General features: G+C 43.9%; 1 protein-coding gene across 1 annotated transcript in view; it reads left to right on the top strand.

Moving 5' to 3' along the window:
- The window catches only part of LOC140480767 (integrin beta-1-like), a 108,491-nt gene that overhangs the window by 18,806 nt on the left and 68,579 nt on the right, over window positions 1-21,106 (top strand). The window contains exons 2-4 of the mRNA XM_072576109.1: window positions 7,999-8,068; window positions 11,343-11,428; window positions 18,674-18,890. Coding sequence (XP_072432210.1) covers window positions 7,999-8,068; window positions 11,343-11,428; window positions 18,674-18,890 — 373 coding nt within the window. The remainder of the gene's footprint in view (window positions 1-7,998; window positions 8,069-11,342; window positions 11,429-18,673; window positions 18,891-21,106) is intronic.

Below are 21,106 nucleotides of genomic sequence, written 5' to 3' on the forward strand. Positions count from 1 at the left end.
CTGGTACAATTGCAACATTTAAAAGGCATCTGGATGGATACATGAATAGGAAGGATTTAGAGGGGTATGAGCTGGGTGCTGGCAGGTGAGACTTGATTGGGCTGGGATATCTGGTCGGCATATATGAGTTGGACTGAAGGGTTTGTTTCCATAGTGTACATATCTATGACTCTATAAATCTACTCATGCATCTGTCCAGATGCATCTTAAATGAATCTACCGTGCCTGCCTCTACTACCTCTACTGGCACTGCGTTCCAGGCACCTACCACCCTCTGTGTAAAGTACTTGCTGTGTGTATCCCCCTTAAACCTTTCACCTCTCACTTTGAACGCGTGACCTCTGTTATTGAATCCCTCAGCCTGGGAAAAAACCTATCTCTATCCACCCTGTCTATACCCTTCATGATTTTGTAGACCTCAATCGGGTCCCCCCTCAATTCCCTTTTTTCTAACGAAAACAATCCTAACCTACTCAACCTCTCTTCATACCTAGCAGTTTTCATATCAGGCAACATCCTCATAATATATCTCTACACCCTCCCCATCGACCAGAACAGTACACAGTATTCTAAATGCGGCCGAACCAAAGTCTTATACAATTTTAACATGATTTGCCAGTTCTTATACTCAATGCCCCATCCGATGAAGGCAACCATACCATTTAGCTTCTTGGCCACTCTATCCACCTGTGCAGCCACCTTCAGGGTACAATGGATTTGAACTCCCAGATCTCTCTGCTCATCAACTTTTCCCAAGTCTCTTCTGTTTACAATATAGTTGGCTCTAGAATTAGACTCCCCAAAATGCATCACCTCACATTTGCCCAGATTGAACTCCATCTGCCACTTCTCTGCCCAACTCTCCAGCCTGTCTATATTCCCTTGCATTCTTTGATAGTCCCCTATGCTTTCTGCTACTCCACCAATCTTCGTATCATCAGCAAACTTACTGCTCAGACCACCAATGCCCTCTTCTGAGATCATTTATGTATATTACAAACAACAGTGGCCCCAACACTGACCCCTGTGGAGCACCACTGGTCACCTTTCTCTATTTCGAGAAACTCCCTTCAACTACTACTCTCTGTCTTCTGTTGCTCAATCAGTTCTTTATCCCCCTAGCTAGAACACTCTGCACACCATGTGACTTCACTTTCTCCATTAGTCTACTATGAGGAACCTTATCAAACGCCTTACTAAAGTCCATGTATATGACATCTACAGCCCTTCCTTCATCATTCAACTTGGCCACTTCCTCAAATAACTCTATTACGTTGGTAAGGCACAACCTCTGCCACACAAAACCATGTTTTATCAGGCTCACTGGTCTGTAGTTACTTGGAATATCCCTACTACACTTCTTGCACAGGTGGACAACATGAGCAACCCTCCAGTCCTCCGGCACCTCACCTGTATTTAAGGATGCTACAAAGTTATCTGTCAGGGCCCCAGCTATTTCTTCTCTCACCTCCCTCAGCAACCTGGAATAGATCCCATCTGGTCCTGGGGATTTGTCCACCTCAATATCCTTTAGCCTACCAACACATCCTCCCTTCTTATATCAATGTGATCCAGAGTAAACAAACTTCTATCTCTAATCTCAACATTCATTATGTCCCTTTCCTCAGTGAACAATGATGCAAAGTAACTACTAAGAATCTCACCCATTTGCTCAGGCTCGACACACAACCTTCCTTGCTTATCCTCTAGTCGACCAACCCTTTCTCTAGTTACCCTCTTGCTTCTATATATTAATAAAAGGCCTTGGGATTCTCCTTAATCCTACTCGCTAAAGTTATTTTATGACCCCTTATAGCCCGCTTGATTCCTCACTGAAGATTGGTCCTATTCTCCCGATATTCCTCCAAAGACTGTTCTGTTCTTAGCTGCCTGGACCTTATATACACTTCCCTTTTCCTCCTGGCTAGTCGCACATTTTCTCCTATCATCCATGGTTCACAAATCTTACTTTTCCCATCCCTTGTTTTCAAAGGGACATGCCTATCCTGCACTATCTTCAACCTAACTTTGAAAGCCTCCCACATATCAACATTACCCACGATACTCCTTGCATCAAAGCATATGCACTTCAGACCACTAGTTCCTTTGCATTCATCTTCTCTCTGCCTACTCTTCTCCTTGGTAATGCTGACTTTATGATCCTGTTCCTTACAGTCTGTATTTCTATCTCACTGTCTACTAGTCTTCTTTTTAGGTTCCCAGCCCCCTACCATATTAGTTTAAACCCTCCCCAACAACAGTAGCAAAAACTCCCCCAAAGACATTAGTTTCAGTCTAGTTCAGGCGTAGACCATTCAATTTATAATAGGCCCACCTTCCCCAGAACCAATCCCAATGTCCCACAAATCTGAACCCCTCCCTTCTACACAACCCCTCAAGCCACGTGTACGTCCTGCCTATTCTTTCATTTCTACCCTGGTTAGCATGTGGCATTGGTAGCAATCCCGAGATCACTACCTATGAGGTTCTCCTCTTAAACTTCTCTCCTAGCTCCCTGAATTCTGCTTTCAGGACCTCATCTCATTTCTTACTTATATCATTGGTGTCTATACATTGGCTGGCTGTTCACCCTCTCCATTCAGAATGCTCTGCAGCCAATCAGTGGCATCCCTGACTCGAGCACCTGGGAGGCAACATACCATCCAGGGGTCTTGTCTTTGACCACAGAACTGTCTTTCTACTCCCTTTACAATAGAATCTCTCGCCCTACTGAACAGCAGAGCCCGCCACGGTGCCATGATTCTGGCAACTGCTGCCCTGCCCGAGTGAGCTATCTCCTCCAATAGTACCCAAAATGGTATACATGTTTTGGAGGGAGATGACCGCAGAGACCACCTGCACTGCCTTCCTACTCTTTCTCTGCCTTTTGGTGACCCATTCACTGTCTACCTAGCAATTCTAATCTGCAGTGTGACCAACTCACTAAACATGGCCTCAGCATCGCAGATGCTCCACAGTGAGTCCATCCGCAGCTCCAGAGCCGTCATGTGGACAAACAAGAGCTGCAGCTGGACACACTTCTTCCAAGTGTAAGAGTCAGGAATGTCAGCCACGTCCCTGAGCTCCCACATCAAGCAAGAGGCACATGCCATGGATCTGAGGTCCCCTGCCATTATAAGCCTTAGCTTTATGTCAACTAACTAATAAGAAACACTTAAATATATAAAAGAAAAGACAAAATCCTTACCTTACAGAGTCCTTTTCTTCTGGTTAGAGGAAAGGGTGAAGTGGGAGGGAGATACTACATGTGTTGTATCTTGGGTTTAGCCACTGCCCAAATATATACTATGTTCTTACCTTTCTGACAAGTTCTTGGTCCCAGCGTCACCTCCACTCTGCCTCCTGCTGCTCTCAGACAGGAAAAAGCCCCCTAAGCATTCTGTCCACTTTGGGGTCAATAAGTTGGTTAAAGTTATAATTGTATGATGCACCCCAAGGGCCATCAACCTGGAAAGTGCATCCATTAAAAATTTGAGGGTATGTGCCAGGGGCAATATACATTCAAAATCCAATACCATGTATTAACGCTTTAAGAATCATAAACCGTCCATATTCATCTTAATTTGGTCTAACAGTTGAAAGAGGAGATTCTTCTGGATGAGTACAGCAACTCCTCTACTTTCCAAATTAAAGGCTGAGAAAAACACCCGTCCGAACCCTCCTTGCTGTAACTTTAAGTGCTCCTTATCGGTTAGATGTGTTTCCTGCAACAAGACTACATCGACCCTTTCTCTCCTAAGGTTTGAAAGTATCTTTTTTCTCTTAATTGGTGAATGACTCCCCTTAATGTTCCAAGTGCACCATTTAAATGAATGGTTAGCTATAGCTGTCCGAAACATCTGTGACCCCCCAGGAGGAAGAACCCCACTCAGTGCACTGAGTGGAAACAGTAAACAGTTTGTATAAATTTAAAAATACAACTGCCAAAACTACCCAATCAAAACATCTAACAACTACTTCTATAACACACCAACATATAATACAAATGAAAGGAGACTTTCCCCCTTGCCCACAGGGGGCGCTCATACTACCCATTAACCCCTCCATGGCTCCTTCTACCTGAAGCTGTGCTCTAGCCCCAGACAACACAGAGGAAGAAAAAGTTACATGCATCTTATTAGAAGAAAGTTAAAAGTGGGCATTCAACCTGTCCTACCCATATTTTAATCCGAGGCAGTCCTGGCAGAGAAACTGCTACCACTCCCCTCCTTCCCATACCAAGGGAGAGAAATGAAAAGGAAATGATGAGGCAAAAAAAGAAGGATAACAGGAAGGGAGAGAGAAGAGGAAGAAAAAGAAAATACAATTAGGCCTCCCGTATATATTAAAAGGAACACCAACAACCAGGTAAACCAGACAAACTACAAAGTAAACATTATTGCCCATACTATTCGAGCCAGCCAGTTTATCTTAAAATATTCAGGAAGTCCTTTGCCATTTCCGGTGAATCAAAATTGAATGTGGATCCTCCGTGACTGAAAAGTAATATTGCTGGATATCTTATAGAGTACTGGATATTCGAGTCCCACAGCCATCTTTTTACCTCATCAAAGGCCTTCCTCTTGTGAATCACGACCAGAGAAAACTTTTGCAAAAGGATAATTCATGACCCTTTGTGTATAAGTGCTTCCAGCATCATTTGTTTATCTCTATAATGCTGGATTCGTCCCAGGTGGGGGTGCTGGTCCGATCCAGGCCTGCGCACTGCGACCTGGTGGGCCCACTTGACCTGCACCCACCCTACCTCGACGTCCAGCTTCAAAACCTGCAGGAGCCTCCTCCCGTTCCGGCAGCCCCAGCAGACGGATGTTCTTCCGACAGCCTCGATTTTCAAGGTCATCGACATGCTCTTCCAAAACCTGTACCCATCTTTCCAAGGCTTGGACCAGACCCCCCAAGGATTCTGCCGTGGTTTCAGAACCCACGGTCAGCTGCTTCACCTCCATAACGTACTGCCCGAGACACTAAATCTCCTGGTCGTGCATCGGCAGCTTGACCGAGATCAGATCGAGCATGGTCCGGGTCTCCTCCATTGCTGAATCGATCTTCTCTCAGTGTTTAAAAACTCTGAGACCAGGCTCTGCTCCATGGGTAAGTCTCCTGGGGAGATTGCGGACCCCGACACCGGGCATGCGGGCATGTTGGTTACCGCAGGGGAGATCCCTGCTTGTTGTGATCCTCGTGGTCCCTTCCCTTTAGTCATTTTTCTAAGTATTTTAAATTAGCACTGAACAAGGGGTCCAAAACTGACAATTTCTACCACGGTGGGTAATAAAGGGAGGGTGAGTGCACCACTTTGTTTGGGTTCTGGCGCGGAGCTCAGCGGGGCAGACTTACTGGATTGCCATCATCCTAAATCCCCTTCCAGGATTTTGACCCAGTGACAGTGAAAAAAACAGTGATATATTTCCAAGCCAGGATTGGAACTTGAAGTTCCCATGTACTTGCTGTATCATGTAACTTTTAATCACAGCGTATTTTCTTTATTGCTGGGGGTGAAAGTTCGCCACCTTCAAGGGAGTAGCACCAAAATCAGAATTTTGTAGAAAACAATTATATTTCAGATTTTAACAATCTCAGTACACCCCAAAGTATTCTACAGCTAATAACTTACATTTAAAGTGCATTCACTCTTGTAATGTAGGAAATTTAGTGGCCAATTCGTCCTCAGCAAACTCCTCAAACAGCAATAGGTTAGATTCCCTACAGTGTGGAAACAGGACCTTCAGCCCAACCAGTCCACACCGACCCTACGAAGAGTAACCCACCCAGACCCATTTCCCTCTGAATGATGCACCTAACACAATTTAGCATGGCCAATTCACCTGACCGGCACATCTTTGGACTGTGGGAGGAATCCCACGCAGACACAGGGAGAATGTGCAAACTCCGCACAGACAATCACTCAAAGCTACAATCGAACCTGGGACCCTGGCGCTGTGAGGCAGCAGTGCTAACCACTAAGCCACTGTGCCACCCAATGACCAGACAATCTGTTTTCAGTTTAAGGGTTAAACATTTGTCAGAACACAATGGAAGACATGCTGGATCTTCAACATGGTGCTATGGGATCTTTTACATGCCGCTAAGAAAGCAGATAGGGATTTGTTTAAACATCATATTGGACAGCTTGCCCTTCCAATATTGGGACACTCAGTGAGTCTCAGTGTAGATTTTTATATAGCAGGTTCTGAAATAGGGCTTGAACTCACAATCTCTGACTGAGCAGCCAACAGTGATACTGACTGAGCCATGGCTGGCACTGAACCAACACTCTACCAAGTCACATTCGAATTATCTGTGCCTTTGTGTGGTTTTAATAGCTACAGTGTGAGTGGAGATGTGAGGCTTTTTCATCATATGATTTGTAGTAAATAATCTCTATTAAGTTTGTTGTTTCATACATTATAATGAACTGCTTTGATGTTGCTGATATCCTCCAGTTCCTTGGAATTTACTTAAAGTTCACTTCGGAAATACAAGGTTAGCTTACATTCAACCCAACATTTTTTATATCAGAGTGGTGCTGGAAAAGCACAGCAGGTCAGGCAGCATCTGAGGAGCAGGAAAATTGACATTTCAGGCAAAACCCCTTCATCAGGAATAGAGGCAAGAAGCCTCCAGGGTGGAGAGATAAATTCAACCCAACAGATGACTCAAAGCTGAAGTGTAAATGAGGTTCCAGTAGCTATTTAACAATTTGATAATTGTGTAGTTTAATACCAAAATTACAGGATTTCTTAACAGACACAGAACCTTTCCAATGAATTTGAGAAAGTGGATTCTGAAGTGTAGAAGGTTTGACAATTGCAGTTGTGTGCTTTAATCTGTTTCTTTTATCTTTCATTTTCTCAAACGGCAAAATCTTGAAATGCTGTTTAAAATGCAAAGTGAAGTCCAATAGCATCTCGTATAATTGCATCTCAGTAACTGAAGATATTTTACAAAACCATCAGAAATCTTGATTTGGAGATGCCGGTGTTGGACTGGGGTGTACAAAGTTAAAAATCACACAACACCAGGTTATAGTCCAACAGGTTTAATTGGAAGCACACTAGCTTTCGGAGCGATGCTCCTTCATCAGGTGATTGTGAAGGGCTATAACCTGGTGTTGTGTGATTTTTAAATCAGAAATCTTATCATCAAATCTATAGTTGTTTAACTTGAGATGTTAGATTTATAAATACCAAATTTGACATTTTCAAATACAAAGTGCACATCTGCAGTGAAATCACACTCTGAAGCCATGCTTTGCTTTTTGCATTGTTTAATTTGCTTTGACAGGCATAACATGGGGACTAGTGCCGCACCCTGAGGCACTGTACATGAGTTAATAGCTACTTCTAATGAGATGTTTCCTCTGTTACACAAAGCCTTGATAAGACAAACTGTGTTTCAAATTGCAAAATATAAGATACCATGCTTTGTCTCAAGTTTAAAATCACACAACACCAGGTTATAGTCCAACAGGTTTATTCGGAAGCATGCTAGCTTTCGGAGCGCTGCTCCTTCATCAGGTGGTTATGAAGTATTGAAGATTTTCACGCCATAAAAACTGACTTAAATGCTCCCATAGGCAAGCATGAGCCTCTGAAATGCAGATAGTAAAGGTTTAAAGTTCACGTTTTAACAGGTACGTGATGCACAGATGTGTTGGTATTTTCTTTGGACTTTGAGTTCTGACAAAATGCAGGGGGCTGTGGTGGGGAAATGGATGTTGAGAGATCCAGGAAAAAGGTAAATCTGGAAACATCACTACAATGTCAATTTTGGTTATGACTGAATTTATAAAATTAATTGACATTTTTAATCACATCATGCTGTAGAGCCAATAAAATCTATGCAAGTATTGTGAATATTCAAGTAAGTTACTTATTTGTCAAAACTAAATTCTTTGTGTTTTAACAATACCAGGATAATATTGTTCCAACAGATGTATACTGCCAGATTCCCTCACTAATGTTTCTTTATCTTCAGATGGATTTGAAAACTAACCTTGGCACAGCGATTGTTTGTTGCTGGATGTGGCTGGGTCTAGTTCACTCAGGTAACACCTTCTAAACAAATAAGGTTTAATCCCTGCACATTTAACACACACAAGGCTGATTCACACAGTGTCACACTCATGCCTCTACATCAGGTTAAAATAAAACACCCAAAGCCGAACCCAAGCCCATGATTAAGATTGGTAGCTTTAACATGGCAGTGTAGGATATGCAGTCTTTCAGATGTGATGTAGATTAAATTGCAGTCAAAGAGTGTGGTGCTAGAAAAGCAGAGATGGTCAGGGCAGCATCAGAGGGGCAGGAGAATTGATGTTTCGGGCATAAGTTGATAAAGTGTTTATGCTCAAAATATCGACTCTCCTGCTCCTCGGATGCTCCTGACTGGCTGTGCTTTTCCAGCCCACACTCTTCGATTCTGATCTTTAGCATCTGCAGTCCTCACTTTTTCCTAGATTAAATTGCAGTCTGGATGCTCTTTGAATTAAGAACAGAGACAGCTTTTTGGTGTCAGTACCAGCAATATCCTTTATCTGATAAAATCAAAAAGATTTGTTAGTTCCATTGTAGGTACTGGGACTTCACAGAACCACAGAACAGAAGGAGGCTTTTCAGCCACGTCTGGGGTGACTTTGCAGCGATAAGTTATCTAGTACGACTCCCCTGCCTTCTACCTATAGCCCTGTATATTCATTCCTTCCAGATAGTAAATCATTTCCATTTTGGGTGTCTTAATTGAGCCTGTCTCCATCACAATCTCAGGCAGCATATTCCAGGTCCTAATCTCTCACTGTAAAAGATATCTTTTTCCCGAATGTCATCATTATTTCTTCTGTCAATGACCACTTGTGTTCTCAAGTCTTCCACTAATGGGAACAATATTTTCCCTATCTGGTCCAAATCCATTATGATTTTCATTATGTCCCCTTAACCTGCTATTTCTCCAAGGACAGTATCCTAACCTCTCCGATCTATCTACTTAGCTGAAGCAGACTTACTTTGAATCTGTATTAGTAATAAAGTGGCTGTGTAGTGTTTTAATAAGGTGGTATAGAAATGCTGTTTCTCTTTTCATAGAATCCCTACAGTGTGGAAACAAGCCATAAGTCCACACCGACCCTCTGTACAGTATCCAACCCAGACCCATTCCCCTACCCTATCACTCTACAGTTACCCCTGACTAATGCACCTAACCAAAACATTCCTGAACGCTATGGACAATTTAGCATAGCCAATTCACCTAAGCTGCACATCTTTAGATTGTGTGAGGAAACCAGAGCACCTGGAGGAAACCCACACAGACACAGGAAGAACGTGCAAACTCCACACAGACAGTCGCCTGAGGCTTGAATCAAACCCGGTCCCTAGCGCTGTGAGGCAACAATGCTAACCACTGAGCCACCGTGCCATGCTCAAACAGGCATTAAAAAATGTTTCTATATTTCCCAAAAATCTGACTATTTTTGCAATAGTTCAGGTGGTTAGAAATCTAGTTCAGAAATGAGATGAACTTAGGGGTTTCAAGAGCACATGTCATTTGAATTTATTTGCTTCAGCAGGGTCATGTTTTAATGTCACGTGTACTCAAGTACAGGGATACACAAGTACAGTGAAAGGTTTACCATGTCGCTGTTACCGATGCCATCTTAGGTACAAAGACATCAAGGGACAAAACCTGAGATAGAAAGAAGAGAAAAAAAGTTTAAAGTTCAAATTTACAGCCTTTCTTAAGTGCTTAGTCATGCTGGCCTCACAATCCCCACACGGGCTCCAAATTCTCCATCTTGCAGTCCTCAACCACATTGTGCACACTCTCCTCAAGGGGGCTCCCTCTCCCCATGGGGGCTCCCTCTCCCTGCACTGGCTCCCTCTCCTCATGTGGGCTCCCTCTCCTCATGTGGGCTCCCTCTCCTCATGTGGGCTCCCTCTCCTCATGGGCACTCCCTCTCCCTGCACTGGCTCCCTCTCCTCATGTGGGCTCCCTCTCCTCATGTGGGCTCCCTCTCCTCATGTGGGCTCCCTCTCCTCATGGGCACTCCCTCTCCCTGCATTGGCCCCCTCTCCTCAAGGGGGCCCCCTCTCCTCAAGTGGGCTCCCTCTCCCTGTGCTGGCTCCCTCTCCCCATGGGGGCTCCCTCTCCATGCACTGGCCCCCTCTCCCTGCGCTGGCTCCCTCTCCTCATGTGGGCTCCCTCTCCCTGCACTGGCCCCCTCTCCTCAAGGGGGCTCCCTCTCCTCATGTGGGCTCCCTCTCCTCATGTGGGCTCCCTCTCCCCATGGGGGCTCCCTCTCCCTGCACTGGCCCCCTCTCCCTGCGCTGGCTTCCTCTCCCTGCACTGGCCCCCTCTCCTCAAAGAGGCCCCCTCTCCTCATGTGGGCTCCTTCCCTGCGCTGGCTCCCTCTCCCTGCACTGGCCCCCTCTCCTCACGGGGGCCCCCTCTCCTCATGTGGGCTCCTTCTCCCTGCACTGGCCCCCTCTCCCTGCGGGTGCTCCCTTTCCCTGTGCTGACTTGGTGATACCTCAGATACTGAGAGACCTCGGGCCTGTCGTGGCTTCAGTATCAGTTGCTAATAATCTACATTTATAAAGAGCAATTTTATCAATGCTGACCAAAACTGGGCAGATGAGATCTCTCGAAAGCTGCACGAAGCAATATTTTCACACTATTTTCACAAACATGTAACCGCTTTAGGCCTGAAATTAATTATCAGAAAACAAACTTGTTTTTATTCCTCTGGATTTCCTTTTGAGCTTCACTTCTTATTTCCCCTCTGTTAAAGTAGGTAATGTGACGAGATTACAACATATTGTGGGTTCCACCAGAGGGGGCCATGTCTCAGCCTAAGAGGAAAATTTTGAAAATTGAAATAAAATCTTAAGGGTTTGCTGAGGGCATAGAAAAGGACTTTCCAAAGGTGAATCCTGATACCCCACTTATCCAGGCACCAACAGCACTATTTTCCGTGCTTGACAAATTAGATTACCCTTTAATGCTTTACTAGTGACGCTGAGAGCGAACAGAGACGTTACTGAGTGCTTTTTTGCCTGAGCCAGTATATTTACAGGGTCACTGACACAGATCACATTGGTTATAAGTAGTGGGATCATTGACCTGTGGAGTTTAGTCCCAAGGTAACTACAATGTACAATTTAAGACATACCTGGCCATATCCAATTCACAGGAATTTAATTAATCTATTCTGGTTTAAATTATGAATTTTGGAGATACCTTCTCGCCAAGTTAAGTATTTGATTTGCACCTTTTCTGGCATTAATTACTACAGATACATTACAGTGGTCTTCCATTTTTTATTACAGATGGCAGGGTGTGTTTAGAAGCCAATGCAGAATCATGTGAGGAATGTATACAAGCCGGACAAAATTGCGGATGGTGTTCACAAGTTGTAAGTTAGCAATGTTTGAAATAGAAGGCAGTTCCACCTGCTGCTGATGGCTGGAGTTTTCCAATTTATAAAGAACACTAAGGCTGTGGATGGTAACATTGCTTTCAGAAGCACAAATATCCCATGTCATAAACTCCACTGCTACAAACAGTTACAATCCCAGGCCAGACTGCCTACATTTTGTCATCATCTGACTGGGACCTAAAAGTATGAGATCCCACTAACGTACCATTAGAGTAAGGAGGTGTTAGAGTAACTGTGGTTGAGCACTCAGCAGAACTAATTAAAAAGCAGAAGTGGTCAAGAGAGATTCCATAGATTTTTTTTAGCAACCACTCAGCCAGTACTGACACTGCAGGTTATCAAAACTTATTGAAACTTTGTCTCCTCTACAAACAATTCCAATTCTTCACTTCTGAAGACCTCATTTTAGAGCATCCTTAAAAGCCACTCCATCACAGACTACCTCAATGATTGCTCACGTCCTCATAGTTTGCTATCCTTTCCTGGGACCACACTCCCTCAGATTCTACAGCTGCCCTCTAGCCCCTAATTACTTGCACAATTTCAGCTTGTCCACAGACAGCTAGCTTCACCAAGTTGGTATTGCCCCTGGGTGTGGAGCACAGTTAGAATTGGGACTTCAGCATTGTTGGACCACAGCTGAGCAAGACAAAGTGAATTATTGACTGACTATAATTGGAAACTTGAGTTGAAGTGGAAATTTAGTGTGAAGGTGGGGGGCTGAGCTAGGGTTTACTGCAGGAAATATGCATTCCAGAGTTAGAAGTAAGTGGGAGAGGATAAAATGTGAGGATCAAGTGGTTGTCTTGCAGTGAGTCCAGCATTGGAGCCGCATAACAAACTCCAGCATGATACAAGTGCAAGGAAAGAGTCTGATTGGTGAATAGGGTTGGCGAAGATTTCAAGTTGTTGAAGTGAAAGTCAGGTCTTCAATTTGTTTAGGACTCTAGTGTTTTTTTCGAGGAGAAAGTAAGGACTGCAGATGCTGGAGATCAGAGCTGAAAATGTGTTGCTGGAAAAGCGCAGCAGGTCAGGCAGCATCCAAGGAACAGGAGAATCGATGTTTCGGGCATCAGCCCTTCTTCAGGAATGAGGAAAGTGTGTCCAGCAGGCTAAGATAAAAGGTAGGGAGGAGGGACTTGGGGGAGGGGCGTTGGGAATGCGATAGGTGGAGGGAGGTCAAGGTGAGGGTGATAGGCCGGAGTGGGGTGGGGGCGGAGAGGTCAGGAAGAAGATTGCAGGTTAGGAAGGCGGTGCTGAGTTCGAGGGATTTGACTGAGACAAGGTGGGGGAGGGGAAATGAGGAAACTGGAGAAATCTGAGTTCATCCCTTGTGTTTGGAGGGTTCCCAGGTGGAAGATGAGGCGCTCTTCCTCCAACTGTCGTGTTGCCATGGTCTGGCGATGGAGGAGTCCAAGGACCTGCATGTCCTTGGTGGAGTGGGGGGGGGAAGTTGAAGTGTTGGGCTACGGGGTGGTTGGGTTGGTTGGTCCGGGTGTCCCAGAGGTGTTCTCTGAAACGTTCCGCAATTAGGCGGCCTGTCTCCCCAATATAGAGGAGGCCACATCAGGTGCAGCGGATGCAATAGATGATGTGTGTGGAGGTGCAGGTGAATTTGTGGCGGATATGGAAGTGTCCCTTGCGGCCTTGGAGGGAAGTAAGGGGGGAGGTGTAGGCGCAAGTTTTGCATTTCTTGCGGTTTCAGGGGAAGGTGCCAGGAGTGGAGGTTGGGTTGGTGGGGGGTGTGGACCTGACGAGGGAGTCACAGAGGGAGTGGTCTTTTTGGAATGCTGATCGGGGAGGGGAGGGAAATATGTCCCTGGTGGTGGGGTCCGTTTGGAGGTGGCGGAAATGATGGCAGATGATATGCTGGACATGGAGGTTAGTGGGGTGGTAGGTGAGGACCTGTGGCATTCTGTCCTGGTGGCAGTTGGAGGGGCGGGGCTCAAGGGCAGAGGAGCGGGAAGTGGAAGAGATGCGGTGGAGGGCATCGTCGACTACGTCTGGGGGGAAATTGCGGTCCTTGAAGAAGGAGGCCATCTGGGTGGTACGGTTTTGGAACTGGTCCTCCTGGGAGCAGATGCGGCAGAGACGAAGGAATTGAGAATATGGGATGGCGTTTTTACAGGGGGCAGGGTAGGAGGAGATGTAGTCTAGGTAGCTGTGGGAGTTGGTCGGTTTATAGTAAATGTCCACTTTCATGTCTGCCACAAATTCACCTGCACCTCCACGCACATCATCTATTGCATCCGCTGCACCCGATGTGGCCTCCTCTATACTGGGGAGACAGGCCGCCTACTTGCGGAACATTTCAGAGAACACCTCTGGGACACCTGGACCAACCAACCCAACCACCCCGTAGCCCAACACTTCAATTACCCCTCCCACTCCATCAAGGACATGCAGGTCCTTGGACTCCTCCATCGCCAGACCATGGCAACACGACAGTTGGAGGAAGAGCGCCTCATCTTCCACCTGGGAACCCTCCAAACACAAGGGATGAAGTCAGATTTCTCCAGTTTCCTCATTTCCCCTCCCCCCCACCTTGTCTCAGTCAAATCCCTCGAACTCAGCACCGCCTTCCTAACCTGCAATCTTCTTCCTGACCTCTCTGCCCCCACCCCACTCTGGCCTATCACCCTCACCTTGACCTCCCTCCACCTATTGCATTCCCAATGCCCCTCCCCCAAGTCCCTCCTCCCTACCTTTTATCTTAGCCTGCTGGACACACTTTCCTCATTCCTGAAGAAGGGCTGATGCCCGAAACATCGATTCTCCTGCTCCTTGGATGCTGCCTGACCTGCTGCGCTTTTCCAGCAACACATTTTCAGCTCTAGTGTTTTTTTCCCTTCTTACGAAAATGACTCGAGTATTAGATTGATCCTGGTGAATTTTTATTTCTCTTTAGTTAATAAAAACAATATGTCAGTACAGTGTTGTATAAAAGCCAAGGAATCTTGAGTAATTAATATATAAGCTGAATCAAGTGTGAGAGTGAAGGCAGGATAGGTGACGTGTCATTGCTGCAACATGCGGAAGCTACTGAACTCCAACATGATTCAGAGCGAACACATCTGCAGTTAGTGTTTGCAGCTGAAGGATCTTTGGACCTGAGTAGTGGAGCTGGAGTCTGAGTGTCAGACATTATGTCACACTAGGGAAGAGGAAAGATACCTGGGCATTTGCTCCAGAAGGAGGTCATACTTCTCAGACTAAGTACTTTTAAATCGGTCTGTGATCAGGGACAGGAGGGTGTGGTGAGGCAGGTCTGAGGGCGTAGGGGGTTCAAATTGAGGACCCTCCACCCCTGCAATTATCCAACAGTTACAAGCCTCTTACAAGCTGTGTGAGCGAGAGTAGGCACTGCAGGGAGGGTGACCATGGCACTTTGGTACAGGGAGCCATTCAAGTGGGGGAAGGAAATAGGAAAGTAGTTGAGGTAGGCTGTAGTGTGATAAGAGGAAATAGGTAGTGTTCTCTGCAGCCATGAGCAGGAGTCCTGAAGTCTGTGTTGCCTGTCTGGTACCAGTGTTAAGGATAGCTCCTTGGGGCTGTGGAAGAACTCAGAGAGGGAGGTGAGAGAGAGAACCAGTAGCTGTTGTCCATGATGGTACCAACAGCTTAGGAAGGACAAGAAAGAAGGCTTTTCTGAAAGATGTTGAACAGTTAAGACGTAAATTGAAAAGCAGAACCTCCAAGATAATCTCAGGATTACTACTGAGCTACAAACAAACTGGCGTAGGGTAAATAAAGTTGTGGAGTCAAATGTGTGGCTCAGAGATTGGTTTGGGTGGAATGGGCTTTAGCTTTTGGAGCACTGGCATCAAAACTGAATTAGAAAGGGGTACTTCTGGTAGGCTGGGCTTCACGTGAACTCTAAGAATTGGGACAGAAGTAGACCAGTAGACCTGAAGCTTGCTCTGTCATTCAACAAAATCATGGCTGATCTGTTTGAGCTTTGGATTCCATATGAGAATTTTTCTTTATAGTGGGAACATACTTATACTACATTTTCTGAAATATTCTGAAATATATATAATATGCTCCTCACCCCCATTTTCCTGCCTTCTCTCCATAACCTTTCAACCCATTGCCAATTTAAAAATCTGTCTAACTCCTCCTTAAATTTACTCACTGTTCCACTTTGAGTAGCGAATTCCACAGATTCGTAACCTAGAAGAAAAGGGCTCCAGAGGGTGGTCACACTTACTTCAAATGCTTATTGATCTGTAACCCAGCCTTGTATGCCAGTTCCTTCAGATGGTTTAGCTTTCATTCCCACATCGTTGCCTTTATTTAGGTTTGAAATACTAGACTCAGCCTCAGTCTTCTCTCTTTCAAACTACTTATAAAATTTAATCAGATTGTGGTCACTGCTATCCTAGTAGTGCTTTTACTTTGAGATCATTAATTAATCCTGTCACATTAAACAGTATACCAAGCTTAATATCACCTGCTCTCTGCTCAGTTCTAACATGTGTTGCTTTAAAGAAATTATTTGCAAAGCATTCTAAAAACTCCTCATCCAGGCTGCTATAGCCAATCTGATTTTTCTAGTTTGTATGTAGATTAAAATCATCCATGATTATTGTCAACTCTACCACAGGCACCTACTATTTCCTCATGTATACTTTATCCCGTATTGCAGTTCCTGTTATGGGGCCTGTAGACAACTCCCACTACTGACTTTTTTCCCCGAATATTTGTTATATCCCCCAAAACAATTCCACATCCTGCTCTGAACTAAGATTATCTCTAACTGTTTTACAAATGCCAGCCTTGATTGGCAGTGCTACCCATCCACCTTTACCTAGCTTCCTGGTTTTCTTGCATGTCATATACCTTTCAATATTGAGGACCCACTCTTAGTTATTCTATGGCCATGTTTCCATAATGGTAATTGGCTCATATTTATCTTCTCAGTGAGTGTTATTAATTTATTAACTTTGCTATGAATTATACACACATTCAGATGGCTTTTAGTTTGTCTTTTTGTTATCTTTCATTGGTTGTATAGTCCTTGCTTTTTCCTCTCTCTTTGTCCCTTTCTATCATTCTCTGACCTTCATTTCCCATATAACAGTTTCTCCTCTTACCTTGTCTCTAATATTTGATATACTTCATCTTTCCACACCTAATTTTCTATCCTTATTTAATTTGCAACCTCTCTACCTCCCTCATTATGCAGTTCACAAGAACACTGTTCTAACATGGTTCTAGTGTAGATCATTCCATTTCCCCAATACTGCTCCTATTGGTCACAAACCAGCACCCACTTCTCCAACATATGAACTTGAGCCACATATTCAGCTTTCTCATTTTATGTACCTCCGTGCCAATCTGCATGCACCTCAAGTAATACTTTGGAGAATATAATCTTTGAGATTCTGTTTTTACATTTGGTGCCTATCTGCTCATACTTTATATGCAGAACCTCACGCCTATGTCTTGCTATGTTGTTGGTACCCACATGGGCTATCGTGACTGGATTCGCAGCCTCTCGCTACAAGTTCCTTTGTAGCTCTGTGTAGACAAACTGTGGCACTGGGCAGAGAACACTGCCGTGGGCTCTCACTTTGCAGGAGTGTCAATCCTCCTCACTCTACTGTCCCCATAACAACGCCATTCCTGGTTGTTCACGCCACTTGAATGTCTCCCTGTACCACAGCGTCATGGTCAGTTAGCTCACCCACCCTATAACCCCTTTGCTCATCCAAACTCACTGAGAGAGCCTCAATCCTATTGGACGACAGCAAAGTTTGACACTCCTGCACTCCTGCCTTCTGAGTCACATTATCTGCCATACTCATAGCTACAACATCATGTCCCTATTGTAAGTGGCATTACTGTGCCCAGTACTAAGAACCCAAGGGACCTTGCCCCATTCTCTGATCTGTAGTTAAGCATCTGGTCTGTAGACTCTGAGCTGGAGCTGCTTGGACTTAAAGCATTTATTGCAAATGGGTTTACCCAGGATCACAATGGTGTCCCAGAGCTCCCACATGCTGCAGTTTTGATGCACTACCTGAGCAGCCAACATAGTTAGTTTTAATTCATCATTTCATTCCATTATTCACTTATTTACGTCATTTTAAAGTAAATTTTATTAGGTTGTCACCAATTTGTGTACTATGTTGAAATTGAAGAATAGAAAAGACCTTAACAGTGATCAGGGACTCACTGAACAGCTAGTTCCTTTCTTTGTAGGTGAAAAATAAATCATCTATCCTGTAAGAGAGAGGAAAGTGGGTCAGTGAAGGTGATGCAGTCTGCTTTGGCGAATTACTTATTAGAATGGAATCGCCACCAGTGTGTGTAGCCCATGAGAGGCTTGGAGCAGTGTTAAGTGTATGAGGATGAGGTGAAGCACATCAATGAGGTCTAATCCATAGAGATGGCTGACGGTGAGTGGTAGGGGTCTGGCAGTTTGAGCAGTACTGACGCTAATGGTGTAGTTGATAGGATATAGCATTTGATGATTGTTGACTACTCTTAAGGGAGCATAAAGTGTCTTGCAGCACTACATCCAGGTTCTTTTAACTTGACATTCACAGTTAACTTATCCAATCGCCTTTTGACCATCCTTCTGGAGGCTCTCCTGTGGATACAGGATATCTCTCCTTTTGCCTCCTCTGATGAGGCCACCAAGAATTGAAAAAAAACTTGAAGTTCACTTTTTCCAGGAATGCTTTCCCAGATCAGATTCTGCAATATCACAACTCCCGGTACGTCCTTCAGCCACTATGTACCTTCACTGGAAGAAGCACAGTCCAGTTTTAAGCAGTGCTAGCCACTCACAATATCCACCCAGTGCTGATATATCCAGCCAATGAACAGGACAGTGCAAGCTACCTGGATGCAGAGATCAGTCGAATATCTAAGCAACATCTAGTTGGCGTGTGCTACAATCATGCATTGTGTTTTCTTTGGTTAAGGCATATACAGAGCAAAGCATAGATTCATAATGACACTACCAGAAAGACAGAGACATCAGCTAAAGTAAAATGCCTCAATGTTTGAGTTAGAGAAGATGCACGACTGTAGGGACAGAGCAGGATCATGTGATTAACTTTGGACTTCTCTCAATAAAAACCTGCACAGACATTTGTTGGGTGGATTGGCTGCCTTTGTACTGTAAAACTTTGTATGCCTCTTGGAAAATCTGAATAGCTTTCCTGCTAAAAAAGCAAATGAACTTATCCAGTCTGTCCTGTTTTATAGGAATTCTTGAGGCATGGGGTACTACCAATGGCGCGCTGTGATGATATTGAATCATTAAAAAGAAGAGGATGTCCAATGGAACATATTGAAAATCCTAAAGGTTCTGTGACAATTATTAGTGATAAAAATCTGACTGGTGTGGAAAATGGGAAGAAGGTGAATTCCGAGGATGTAAGCCAGATTCAAACACAGAAGCATATTGTGAAATTACGACCAGGTACATCAAATTACAGGAAAGCCCAGTGAAAGCTTCCGATCAAACATAATTATTCACAGATTGTTGTGTAAGACTTTATAGTTACCATTGTCTATGCAGCATCAATAATTCTTAATCTTAAATATATATACATATGCAAACTCACTTCTATAAGCATGCTGTTAAATATAGTCTTGTGGTAAGTTCTACTCAAAATGTTGATCACTCTTCCTCATGTGGATGCTGTAGCACTTTATCTTCTTATTCAGGATTTCCAATATTTCTCTCCCATTACAATTTCTGCCTTTTTTGTTTGTTTTTAACATTTTCTCAATGTTATAGCCTAATATTAATCTTTGCGGTATTGTACATGTTTGATTTGAATTGATGCCGTCAATGACTTCTTTAGTTAGTCAAAGATTGCTCTCACAGCATAAAGCAATTTTTTCTCCATACATTAGTTCAGCATTAGAAAATATCTCCTTAAATATCTCCCCTACTTTTCTATCACCTTCCCTGTACCCGATTTTCCCATTCTACATTCTATAATTCTGTAATCTGGTCTGCACTAATAATTACACCAGTAATCATTTAAGCTCAGTGCTTTACATCTCTATGACTCTATAAAAATGTACAGGACCCTTTTTATGTGGTCAAAAGGAACTTGTACAAATATTGCACCTTTTCCAGAAAGATTGTCATGGAGACAGCTAGCCTCTGCGACATCCTTGTGTTAATACTGTGGCCAATCAGAATCTGCCCACCTGGCTGAGAATTAAACTTAATGGGTAATTGTTCTTGCTAAATCTCCATGCCAATGAGGGTCAACTCAATCAGCATCCTCTTGTCATGCTGTATTAAATAGTGTCCCTTTATTCAGCTATAGCTCAGTTCAGTGCAAGTTGAAAAGTTTCACTTACTTGTCATCTTTAAGCAATGTTTAAGTTCCATTTCATTTGAGTCAACTGTAACTTCAAACACATATCATTGCCTTCGTTTATGTTTGAGACACTAATTTCAGACTCATGTTTCTCACCATGTAACTAAAATTGAAATTCTACCATGTTAAGATCAGTTTGACTGAGAAGATCCTTTACTCTGAGGTCATTAATCAATCCTGTCTCATTAAACATTACCAGATCTAAAATAATCTGTCCCCTTGGTGGCGTCAGAATGGATTGATCTATACCATAGGCTGTGAATTCATCTTCTCGGCTTTCTTTTGCCAACTTTTGGGCAGTACGGTGGCTAAGTGGTTAGCACTGCTGCCTCACAGCACCAGGGACCCAGATTAGATTCCAGCCTCGGGAGACTGTATGTGTGGAGTTTGCACATTCTCCACGTGTCTGCGTGGGTTACTTCCATGTACGCCGGTTTCCTTCTACAATCCAAAGATGTGCACTTTGAATGAATTGGTTATGCTAAATTGCCCATAGTGTTCAGGGATGTGTAGGTTAGGTGCAGTCGTCAGGGGTAAATGTAGAGTAATGGGGAATGGGTTTGGGTGGGATACTCTTCTAAGGGTCAGTGTGGACTTGTTGGGCCAAATGGCCTGTATCCATACTGCAAGTATTCTCTTCTAACTTGAATCACCAATTCATGAAGATTATAATGAATCTTATATTATAATATATTGCTCTTACTATTGTCTACAGGTATGAACAGTTGCACCTTGTTCCCACTAAACCAAACTTCTCTTCCCATTTTCAAACTTTAAAAACCAACCCTGTTGGGCAGGTGTTAGAACAGGTCACATGACCTTTTCAATGTTCCATTTTATCCTGCATTAAATAGACATTATGAAAAAATTAAATAAACTTTGAATTTTGAACACCAGCCCTATCCTGCCCCATTTCACAGTTGTCAAAGACATGAAATGGACTTGATTTACTAATGTATAGACTGACTTACTTGCCAATAATTAATGCGTAACAATGATAACTTCAGTATTGCTCGCTTTTTGCATAATGAAACCTCAACACTGCACAGTGGGCTTTCAGCAGGATTCCTTCCACCAAGAAAAGACTGCTCTTACCTATCTTAGAATACCGAGGGAAGACAACCAGATAGTGCAAAACACCCTTTCATTCTTAGTGAGACAATACTATGGCTTTAAGAGGTGACAAAGGTCTGTTCTTGTGAGGCCATGGGTTTATTTTTAAAGAGGTGGAATCAAGCTCCCACGGAATCACAAATTTATTTTAACTTTCAGTAGCTACAGTGAAGCTCTTGAGTTT

Source organism: Chiloscyllium punctatum, chromosome 8 (genome assembly GCF_047496795.1).
Source record: "Chiloscyllium punctatum isolate Juve2018m chromosome 8, sChiPun1.3, whole genome shotgun sequence".
Lineage (NCBI taxonomy): Eukaryota > Metazoa > Chordata > Chondrichthyes > Orectolobiformes > Hemiscylliidae > Chiloscyllium > Chiloscyllium punctatum.